This window comes from Sinocyclocheilus anshuiensis, unplaced genomic scaffold (genome assembly GCF_001515605.1).
Source record: "Sinocyclocheilus anshuiensis isolate Anshui unplaced genomic scaffold, SAMN03320099.WGS_v1.1 scaffold980, whole genome shotgun sequence".
In the NCBI taxonomy this organism is placed as follows: Eukaryota; Metazoa; Chordata; class Actinopteri; order Cypriniformes; family Cyprinidae; genus Sinocyclocheilus; species Sinocyclocheilus anshuiensis.
The window spans coordinates 109,581-121,325 of NW_015552596.1; the positions used below are offsets into that span (position 1 = coordinate 109,581).

The 11,745-nt window shown below is 36.7% G+C and overlaps 2 protein-coding genes across 5 annotated transcripts in view; one reads left to right on the forward strand and one right to left on the reverse strand.

Annotated features, from left to right (window-relative positions):
• The window catches only part of LOC107665651 (ral guanine nucleotide dissociation stimulator-like 2), a 26,070-nt gene extending 23,176 nt beyond the window's left edge, over positions 1 to 2,894 (reverse strand). Inside the window, exons 1-2 of one of the 3 annotated variants that reach the window (XM_016456620.1) lie at positions 2,623 to 2,894; positions 1,781 to 1,946 (exon numbers count right to left, since the gene is read on the reverse strand). In XM_016456620.1, the coding sequence (XP_016312106.1) occupies positions 1,781 to 1,939 (159 nt within the window). In that variant the 5' untranslated portion in view covers positions 1,940 to 1,946; positions 2,623 to 2,894. Of the gene's footprint in view, positions 1 to 1,721; positions 1,736 to 1,780; positions 1,950 to 2,622 lie in introns of those variants that run through there. The other 2 variants (XM_016456619.1, XM_016456622.1) reach the window with 2 other exon arrangements.
• A 2,928-nt stretch (positions 2,895 to 5,822) lies between these two features.
• Positions 5,823 to 11,745, forward strand: part of phf1 (PHD finger protein 1) — a 12,876-nt gene continuing 6,953 nt past the window's right edge. For both annotated transcript variants that reach the window (XM_016456629.1, XM_016456630.1), the window contains exons 1-9: positions 5,823 to 6,183; positions 6,561 to 6,639; positions 6,786 to 6,867; positions 8,549 to 8,635; positions 8,760 to 8,854; positions 9,290 to 9,438; positions 11,117 to 11,212; positions 11,301 to 11,369; positions 11,465 to 11,588. In XM_016456629.1, the coding sequence (XP_016312115.1) occupies positions 6,562 to 6,639; positions 6,786 to 6,867; positions 8,549 to 8,635; positions 8,760 to 8,854; positions 9,290 to 9,438; positions 11,117 to 11,212; positions 11,301 to 11,369; positions 11,465 to 11,588 (780 nt within the window). In that variant the 5' untranslated portion in view covers positions 5,823 to 6,183; position 6,561. The remainder of the gene's footprint in view (positions 6,184 to 6,560; positions 6,640 to 6,785; positions 6,868 to 8,548; positions 8,636 to 8,759; positions 8,855 to 9,289; positions 9,439 to 11,116; positions 11,213 to 11,300; positions 11,370 to 11,464; positions 11,589 to 11,745) is intronic.

Here is an 11,745-nt window from a genome sequence, read left to right on the forward strand (position 1 = left end):
TATATATATAAATTGTGTGTCTAAAACCTATATCATATCGCAATTAGTATTACAATTTGTGATATTTCACTAGTATTGGTATTGTGACAACCACAATTATTTTAAAATGAGGTATAATAAGTGGTCGAGCCTCATTGAAAGCCCCTTTGATTTGAAGGAAACACTTGTATGTAAGCTGATGACGTGTAATCTCAAAGCGCCTGCAGCAGCTGACGGTATATAAACACAGATCATGAGAGAATACCAGGTGGGGTCAAACAGCAGCACACGAGGGCTTTGCCTTAGGCTGATAAGAAACTCACCACCCATAGTACGGCCAAAACACAACGGTTCCCGCTAAAACAAACACAACGCAGGTTTAATCACAGAGCACCAGATGAGCATATTTGAATTGTATTAACTTTCAGCTTGGCATCTTTATATCGCCACAGTTAGTTATGTAATAGACCCCCTTTAAAATAACATTTGCAGCTAGTTACCCTCTCGAGTCACAACGAAAGCCCCTGCAGCTTTTCTGAGAACTCCGCAATTGGAGCTTCAGTTTCCTTATGATTAAATGTCTCATGAGAACAAGGCCTATGTTACTTCAGATCAAAACACTGGGGTGAAAGGGTCACAACATGGCTGAATATACTGTTTCAAGTTTTAATCCACAAGTGAAAGCTGATCTAACACAGAAAACCACAGCATTCAGAAACTTATGTATAAATATGTGTGCTCTTATCTACCACAGAAACCCACTGTAAACAAAGCAACCCAACCCAATGAGCAGTGTTATTTTAGTATTACTGATATACTATTATAGTTTTTAGTTTTATTCTTATATTTTCTGTTTTCAATTTTATTTTAAAGTTTTAGTAATTTATTTATTTTTTTTTGTCATTTGTATTATATGTATATATAGTTTAGGTTCTTAATTTTAATTGATTTTGTTTTAGTTATTTTAGTTCTTCAACTTTAAATGAAAATGAGAAGTGCTGCCTTGGCAACTATCTGAAATAAAATAAGTTTGCTTTTTATATTTTATTTTATTTTTTAGTTACTATTCATTTCATTTCAAGTAATGGATTTTTTTTTTTTTTTGTTAACAATAGTAACCCTATAATAAATAACTATAATAATTATAAATAATGACCCCTATTTTATTTTATTTTGTTTATTTTATTTTATTGTTTTATTTTGCTCCTACATTTATTGAATTATGACATCTTGTGGATTTTTAAGAACGACTAATTTTATATGGTTAGAAAAAGTGGGAAAATACACTGAAAACTTTACGGTCAGTAAGATTTTTTTATATTTTTGAAAGAAGTCTCTTCTGCTCATCAAGGCTGCATTTATTTGATCAAATACACAAGTTAAAACAATAAAAAAAGTGAAATATTATTACAATTTAAAATGACTGTTTTCTATTTGAATACATTTTAAAATGTAATTTATTTCTGTGATCATAGCTGAATTTTCAGCATCATTACCCCAGTCTTCAGTGTCACATGATCCTTCAGAAATCATTCTAATATGCTGATTTGATCCTCAAGAAACATTTCTGATTATTATCTATGCTGAAAACAGTTGTGCTGCTTTATATTATTGTGGAAACGGTGATACTTTTTTCAGGATTTTTTGATGAACAGAATAGAGAAAACAGATATTATGCAACATTATAAATGTATTTACTGTCACTATTGATTACTTTGATGCTGGATAAAAAGATTAATTACTTTCACAGACAAAACGTTTTTGAAATCAGGAGTAAATCATGATGTCATCGTCCTCTTGCCTGTGTGTGATCAGCCTCCTTGTTCTCATTCTCCTTCCACAGCTGATCCGCAGGGCTGTTGACCTCTGGCTGTAGGGGTCGATATCCAATGAGGGGCACCTCTCTCTGTCCCACTCCCGGCAGCTCTACTCCAGATGTTTTCATACTTCGGGGGAGCATGATGGGGCTGCTGGCCCCAAAAAAACAAACAAAAGAGAGGTCATTGGAGAGGAACAGGCAGCTGTATGCCTGGTAGATCATTTGTTTTCATCATTTACATTCCCTTTGCCTAGAGACAACTTTGAATTTGAATTCAGGCCCCTCCCTCGCCTTTTACTCACTGGTATTTATTTTAGACTACAGATAGAGATCTCTTTCAGGAAAAGAAGAATGGAAAGAGAGCAGCTCACCATTAGAACTCAGTGCCATTGTCACAAACAGCAATAACCAAGATCTTTGAAACAAGTGTAAGTTCATGAACATCATAGTTCACATTACAACTCTTCTGAATGCAGTCTCAGGGATAAACATTTATTAGTGTGCAAAACAAGAGTGAATTAGGTCAAACCTTACAGGAAAATAAAGCTCCCTTTCATCTAACCCCCAACCCTGTCTAAAGCACTCAGCTTAACTGTATTTTCCGGTTATTGAGTCTAAACAGGAACGTGTCAAAATTTCATATAATGTTAATTCCCAGCGATATCAAAATAGCTATGTTACGCACAGGACGCGAATGCTTTTATTAAGAACTTTTCTCTATGAACTTACAGTTTGCTTATATATGACATATCCTCTCTTCACGTCTCACATAAGAAGACGAACATTCGCGTTCATTCACGCACCAAACCTTAACGCAGAAATACCTGTTAGGAGACCAATATCGCGTCCATCCGCGCCTGCGTGTGGGTTCCTCGGAAGTCAGAGTTTCTGTTCCTCCATATCTCCCCCCTCCTGCTTCGCCTGTCAATTCTTATCGGCCCGATGAAGGCGGCGAGCTGGCTGTGTTGGTGAGGTCTGAGCTGGTGAGGCGCGGGCGGCGCGTTGGACGCAGTTCCTGCTGTCACTCCAGCGCGTCTGGTCATTGGCTGGACGCGCTGATGAGGAGCGCTGCCCGGTAAATTCAGAGAAGCAGCGTTGCTGGCAAAAACACCGGACGCGTCGCGACACAACAAGATTGCTCTAATAAAAAGTAAACGAAGCTGTCTGTACTGGAAGCGCCCGAAGCAACGCGGACATCCCGTTTCTATGTTTACGCAATGCATAGCCACTCAACTTTGTTTGTTTGTTTATTTTATTTTGTTTGTTTGTTGCACTGCTATAGCCACTTTCCCCCCATCTCTAATAAAATAATGTTTTAGAAATCATTTATTATTCTTGCAGTTACTCTTTATTTTACTCCAGCCACTTTATTTCCCTCATTAATCTGAAATAAAAGAATGTTATTTTTTATATATTTTTTTTTGCAGTTACCATTTTTTATTTAATTTTATTGTATTTTGCTGCTACTCCAGTCACTTTAGTTTCCTCATTCATCAAAAAAACAAATATTTTTTTTTATATATAATTTACTTTTACCATCTGCAATAAAATAATGTTACTTTTTTGAGATATCATTTGTTACTTTTGCAGTTAGCTACTATTTTTTTATTTTATTTTATTTTACTGCTATTCCCGCTACATTATTTCCCTTAATTTATCTGACATAAAATAATTATATTTCTTATATATCATTCATGTTATTATCCACTTTTTCCTTCATCCATCTGACAAAAAGTAAAATATAATTTATTTTTTTGTAGTTAGTTTTATTTTATTATATGTTTATTATCTCATTTTATGTTGCTCTAACCCCCATTCATCTGAATATTTTTTTGCAATTTTTATTTGATTTTATTTTCATTTTGATCAATGTTTTTCTATTTATTTATTTATTGTATCATTATTTATTATGCAAATATGGTTCTATGATGTCATGTTAACTGAGTGACTACATGGAGTTAAAAAAAAAAGCCTCACTCTTATACATGCATATACATTTTAACCTAAAATCTTGTTTTGATGTTATGTGTCAACTACCCAACCCATTTATAAATATTAGCTTTATTTATGAACAGTATGTCAATAACAAGTCCCATTTAGCTGCATGTGTAAGCGTGTGTGTGTGTGTGTGTGTGTGTGTGTGCGTGCGTGCGTGTGTGTGTGTGTGTGTGTGTGTGTGAGAGAGAGTGAACGCTCACACATTGTCAAGGTTGTATTTTATTACCTGGTGTTGTTTCACAGCCTGCATTTTAAGTGGCCGGTGGTGTTGAAGTTTTTGATGTAAATGATTTATGATTTTGAATTTCTGGGCAGTTCCTAGCAGGGTGATTATTTAAAGCTAATCCTTGAGCGGAGAAGGCAAGCTGTGGACTCCACCACTCCGACCTTGCAATGTTTTTATGGCAGGACCTTGCAGGCAAGAAGACCTTTAACAACAAAAATAAGGACAAAAAATAGCATGCTTACTGTGCCATGGAAAACGATAAATTGCTTTAGTCACCAAATAAATATCATACAATTATCTATTATCATTTATTACCAATCATAGCACACCACATATGGCATAAATTAGCAACCCAAGGGGGGTTTGGAAAAACTAGAATTAGGTTTAAGCAGTTGAATGTTTTGTTTATCCATAATAAATGTCTGACAATTACAAAAGGTATTAAATTATGTTTTTATGTATAGGCTCATCATTTTCCATTTTAAAACAAAGCAGTATGCACAAGAAGCCATATTGTGACCTTTTGTTTGTCAGGACACTTTCCATCTGTTATGAAATTAGAAGCTATTATGTGTTATTATGCAAGGGCTCTGCGTCTAGCTGGAATAATATGTCTGAGGGAGATTTCTGTGTTTATTAAAAGGTTGTTATGGTGAATAAAAGCATAAAAGTAACGCGAGCTATGCATTCAATTCGTTGGAGTGGACTAATTAAAATAGCGGTTGGGTGCTTATGAATAATTTATCACCCTTGTCAAGCTCTTCAGGTTTGCTCTTTAAATGGCTTGGAAACATGTTATATAAAATGTGTGTTTCACTTTCAAGTTTGTGTGAAGAATCACTATGTTAGAAAGAATCTAAAATGCAGCCTTTGTTGAGTTGTAATTTGGCAAAGGAATAAAGCCAGTCTCTAGTTGCACATTGCATCTTTGTGTTTTGCGCCCTCTGCTGGACCATCCAAAAACTGCTTTACAAAAGACACGTCAGAGGCCATTTTGAACATTCCTGCACTACTGTCATTACAATGTGTTTGATATACTGTATCATGAATTTGGTTCGTTTTGATCTACCTCATCTGCTTTTGTTACTAGTAGGCCATGTGTTGTGACATGAAATAAGATTATATTACCTTTTGGTTAACACATTTGTCTTCAATAGTATAAAAGTGTAAGTCAAAATTGTTCTCGTATATTTTACCTATAATAATAATAATATTAATAATATACATTTTATATAAAAAATTGCTGAAGCACATTTATCTGACACCCTGACTTCAGCCCTCACTACGTTGATTTGTGATTATCTACCCTCATACCGGTTAACATTGTGTTTTTTCTTTCGCAGGTTCAAATATTTTTTAGGGCGCGTAACAGCGTTGCCAGATTTTTGCCGGTACCCAAGGGCATTTCCAAACTTTCTCCAAAAAGTCCACTGCGCGGCCCTGCTGGACTAATTACAGCCCCAAACTTTCCCTAATGAGCCGCCGTGAGTGTGCGGCACCGGCCGAGCGCCTGTGGGGTCGGGCGCAGGTGGGATGTCGGTCATTCGTACAGATGTGAAGGTGTTCTCCGGATCTCCCTCCCTCTCCATCTAAAAAATTGCTGAAGCACATTTATCTGACACCCTGACTTCATACATACATACATATATATATATATATAATATTTAATTTATGTAAAATACTACAGCAAAATAACTAATAATAATCATTATATATATATATATATATATATATATATAGTGCACAATAAGTGTTTTTCATGTTTGTTCTCCGGATCTCCCTCCCTCTCCATCTCCCTGTGTTTTATGTCTGCGTCACAACAAGTCGAAGGAGAGCGAGGCAGAGATGATGATGGCGTCTCTCTCGGGCTGATTCTCATGCCGCTTCCCTGACTAACACGCATGATAGCAACAACCGAGAGACAGAGGGAGGTTGGGAACATGAAGCAGAAGACAGACAGTGAGAGAGAGACGGACGGACAGACGGTTGCGCACTGACGGCTTGAGTGACGCGCGTTTGATCCGCCGCGACTCTCCAAACGCGCCGATTATTCGGGACAGTGATTGAGACGCAGAACAACACCGGGCATCAGGCGTTTCATGTGAGACTGACATCTCTTCCCCTTCTCTGTGACCCCAGCAGAGCAGAACACTTAACACAGGTACATCCCGTCCACGTATGATCTGTCATGCGTGTTAATTGATATGTGCATGCGCGTGCCATCATGTGTGTCAGCTCTTCTGAGTTAGGTGCATTGATTAGGGCATGCGTTTTGCATGCAATCAATTGCGCGCTCTTTCATGCATTGTTGTGTCATCTGCATATAATATGGTCCGTTGCATAAGGCAGTCAGTGTTTTTGATCATGTGTGGCACTGCAATGTGCATTGACTCTTCATCATTTATCCGTCTGTGCTGTATATTGTCGCTATGCACAGAGTTTAACCCTTTAGGCTGCTGCTGTTTGCTGCTGTGGTGTGGAAACACATTTTAATGCCCCTGGATCTTTTTTTGCACTTTTCTTTCCCGCGCTCTCCAGGATGGGGGGAGTTAGTGAAGGAGAGGATGTTTTAGCCAGGTGGAGTGATGGACTTCTGTACCTTGGCAATGTCAGACGAGTAAGTTTGCTGTTTGCCTAAGTTAGTTTGGAAGAGAGAATAGGACACTTGCAGAGAGACAGAAAGAGCGAGTTTGAAAATGTGACTTGTATTCATGTAAATCAGTGTAGTGTTGTTTGTGATGTTTGACTGTATTTATTTGGCAGGTGGACAGCATCAAGCAGTGCTGTTTGGTTAGATTTGAGGATAACTCTGAATTCTGGGTCCTCAGGAAAGACATCCACTCATGTAAGTGAATAAACTTTAGATTCAAACTCAAAAAGTAAGTGAATACATCCAAAATAAAAGAAAATGAAGCCTATTTTTAGGACTATTATTTTGTTATATGTTATATATTATTATGCATTATTATATATATATATATATATATATATATATATATAGATAGATAGATAGATAGATAGATAGATAGATAGATAGAGAGAGAGAGAGAGAGAGTAATTTTATCAGATTTCTCAATGGTGATTCAACTTAAATTAAAGATAACAACAAACACTGCCATGATGGATTTAAATACTATAATATATAATTAATTTATTTTGCATTATAGTAATGAGAATGAGATTTCTTTTTAGATTACAGTAATGAGATTTTGGAGGCAAAATATGCTAAAAAAATAATTACAACTTATTTTTGAATAATTCTTTTTAATATAATTTCTTAAATGTTTCTTTTTGTGTGGGGTTACATATGCCCCAGACATGTTCTAGACAGGTTTTATTATATTAAACTCTAGAAACTCTAGAATTAACACCAGAATTATGCCCTAAAGAATTAGGAGCAATTTATTAGGAGCTGAAGTTATTTATTGAAGTTAGTTATTTACTACTTTGTCACTATAAATTTATTCTGAAAAATATTTGTTTGTGTCCATTGCGCCACTTATGTCTGCAAATGGAAGAATAAATAAAAAAAAAAAACTGTTTTTAAACAGGTTTTCTTAATGCCACGCTGCCATTGGTTGATCAAACAGGGTCCCACCCCAAACTCACATTATTGGTTGAGCCATGAGGTCTCAGATGAGGTCTCTTGATTGTCTCAGGCTGGTTGGGATGCTTTTTTAACATCTAAAAAAGGGCACACATCACTTTTACATTAAAGTGCCCCTATTATGGGTTATGAAAGGTTCATATTTTGGTTTTGGGAGTCCCCAACAACAGGTTGACATGCATGCAAACACTTTCATTGTCTTATAATATGCATTTTTTTTTACCTTACTTGCTCAATGACTCCCAAACAATTCGTTTAACGATTCATTCCAAACCCCTCCTTTGCGTGACGCTAATCTGCGGTGATTGGTCCGAGTGGTCTCACTTTCATTTCATCATGCGTGTAATGCCTGATAAAGCAGCGTTTGTGAGCGCAGTGCTGCTTTGTGTACAGCGTTACCGGGGAAACAGCTATTTTTACGGTCCAAAAGCGGCACCTAGTGGCAAAGAATGAATTAGCATTTTCATTCAGACCAATGCGAAAAGACCAACACGTGAGCGGGCAACATGCTAATGTTTCATTTTGACGTCAACATGAAACGGCTTGGAATTCGTTTTAAAAACGACTCGTTTCAATGATTCAGAGTCGACTCTTTCTTTTGAGAGACAATAACTTTATACACGGTGCACTTTCAGATTTAAAACTTGGCACGATGTTTTCATTCACTTAGAGCTGTGTTACACACTGCATGAAAGCTAATTTTCAAAAATCCATAATAGGGGCACTTTAAAATTGTATTTGTTTTTTAAAAGCTGACAATGAGAAACTATGTATTACATTAATGTATTTATTATTATTTTTTTGTTAATTATTAGTCTCAAGTAAATACCAAAATAAAATGTTGACTTATACTAGATAATGAAACATCTAGTTGTTGTCTGTACAGTAAATTATTAATTTTTTTGTTTGTTGTGGTCAGTCTCTTCAGGTGGAGAGAAGGTGTGCTGTATCTGTGATGCTCCACCTCTTAAAGAACCTCTTGTAAACTGCCTCAAATGTCGCCATGGTAATATGACAAATGAAAATGGTTTCGATTTCTTCCATTTGTCTTACACAGTTATTTTAGTCTTTGTGTATCAAGTAATGTGTTACTCGCATTGCATTTTTTTCTTGATCCATTGTTTCCCCAGGTTATCATCCAGAGTGCCACACACCGCCCATTGAACCTGAAGTTGACCCCAACAGCTGGATATGTCGCCAATGTGTCTTCGCAGTCGCAACAAAGGTTGTACCTCGCCTAAACCCTGAAATGAATATTTAGAAACATGGACAAAATTGTCATTCAAGGTCTATTTCAAATCACACACAAGCTTTAATCTTGCTCTGAGATGTAAAGGGTGTCCATGGCTTCCTGCACTTGACTGCGTATTTATTACATTGCAGCACTCTGCAGGTGATGGCGGTGGTAGAGCTGCGTTAAACGGGCCTGTGCTTTAATCCGTCTGTCAGCGCGCTCGTTTCACAGGCCTTACATGCTGATTTGAAGATAAAATCATATTCACCAACCCCCCCAGCAGGAAATATTAATGACTTCCTTCAGCGTGTCTTCTTCAAATTCAATCTTCAGATGAAATCGCTGTTAAATGTGCTTACATGACAGGAGATCATGTGTCACAGAGAGGTGAGATACATTGGAATGACGAACTGTGTTCTGTCCTAGAGAGGGGGAGCGTTAAAAAGAGGACGTTTCGCACGGCTCATGCAGATCATGAAAGTACGACTGCCCTATCAGCTGTCATCTTTAGACTGGGACCCGCAGCACTTGACTAACCAGCAGCAGTGTTACTGCTATTGTGCGGGACCAGGAGAGTGAGTCCAACTTATATCATTCTCACATGACTATGACGATGTTTAGAATGGAATATTAGAGTACTGCGACTGCACAATGTGCGATATAGGCTATACTGATTTGGTCTACTATTTGGAAAAGTAGTGTGTGAAACAGTATGCAGTATGCAACATTTCAGTTTAAGTTATAGTTCTTCATCAGAACAGATTTTGAGAGATTTAGCATTGCATCACTTGCTCACCAATGGATCCTCTGCAGTGAATGGGTGCCGTCAGAATGAGAGTCCAAACAGCTGATAAACACATCACAACAATCCACAAGTAATCCACACCACTCCAATCCATCAGTTAATGTCTTGTGACGTGAAAAGCTGTCTGTTTGTAAGAAACAAATTCATCATTAAGAAATTTTCAACTTTAAACCATTTCTTTTTGGCAAAAATATGAGTCCCCTATCCATAATATTGCTTTCTCCAGTAAAAAAAAAAAGTCTTCTGGTCTGAATAAGGAAAGACATATGGAAAATCAAGCACAGATATACACGTTTACAAGCAAAAACAGTCCAAAGCAGTTTTAAACAAACATGTCAGTGGATTTTGATGTGAGAGAACAACAGGAGATTAACTTTTCACTGGAGGAAGCGTTATTGTGGATTATAGACTGGTATTTTAGTCAGAAGTAACGGTTTAAAGTTAAAACAGCTTAATGATGGATTTGTTTCTTACAAACACGCAACTTTTCACTTCACAAGCTGTTAATTGATGGACTGGAGTCGTGTTGATTATTTGTGGATTATTATTATGGTTTATCAGCTGTTTGGACTCTCATTCTGACGGCACCCATTCAGGATGCATTGGTGAGCAAGTGATGTAATGCTACATTTTTCCAAATCTCTTCTGATGAATAATCAAACTCATCTACATCTTCTGTGGCCTGAGGGTGAGTATATTTTCAGCAAATTTTCATTTTTGGATGAACTATTCCTTTAAGATGGATTTGTTTCTTACAAACACGCAACTTTTCACTTCACAAGATGTTAATTGATGGACTGGACACGTGTGGATTACTTGTGGATTATTGTGATGTTTTTATCAGCTGTTTGGACTCTCATTCTGATGGCACCCATTCACTGCAGAGAATCCATTGGTGAGCAAGAGATGGAATGCTACATTTCTCCAAACATGATGGCCTCAGGGTGAGTAAATTTTCAGCAAATTTAAAATTTTAGGTCAACTATTCCTTTAATATTTTTAACTCATTTTTATTATCATATTTTTCATTTTATTGTATTATATTTTCCATTTTGTGGAATGTTGAATTTTTTAATTTATTGTATTATTATATTTTCCATTTTGTTAAATGTTTTGTCACTCTTATTTCTGTGTGTGTGTGTGTGCGTTATTTTATTTTTTAATCAATGGTTCAGTTTTAGTGTTAATAGTTTTAGTTAATTGTAATGACATTCAGACATTTGAAGTGTGTTTTAGGTGTCTAAATATTTTCTGGGTGAATTGTACTGTATATGCAGGAAATGTATTAAGTAGATTCTTTAAAAAGGAATTGCCCAACTAACAATTGTAACAATTATGCCTTCATTTTAGTTCAGAGTGAATTTTAACAATTATGCCTTCATTTTAGTTGAGAATGATGTTTTTTCAGGAGTGAGTGTGTCTAAATTGAAGCATGTTGTTTTTGTCAGGTGGAATCTGAAGATGTTGCAGTGTGGGAGTTGTGGGCAGTGGTTTCATGAAGCTTGCACTCAGTGCCTGACCAAACCTCTTCTCTATGGAGACCGGTGAGGCTGATGCCGTTGTTAAGCACATGCTGTTGCTAAGCTAATTCTGTCTAAACCTTTTCATCTGTGTCTCCTCTTCACCTTTCAGTTTTTATCAGTTCCAGTGCTCAGTGTGCACAAATGGTCCAGAGACCATCCAGAGGCTTCCAATGACCTGGTAAGAGTGTTGCTTCTGTTCTGTTTGCTGGACTGCAGAACTGATCTGAAGAGCTGAATGTCGTTTCTGATGATCCTCATTCTGTTGGATTGCAGGGTAGATTTGGCCCATTTGGTGCTGTATCATCTCTCCCTGTGCTGCAAGAGGAAGTATTTTGATTTTGATCATGAAATCATGTCTTTTGCAAATGAAAATTGGGAATCTTTGCTTCTTGGCACGGTAGGAAAATTTAAAGTCAACATTGAGCACAGCTCAATTTAAAGTCAACATGAAACACCAAATGCAACCCATTTTACTTTTGTTATCTGGCATATTTATGAATGAGACAGGATATCTACCAGAAATTGGTTGTGTGTGTGTGTGTGTGTATATATAT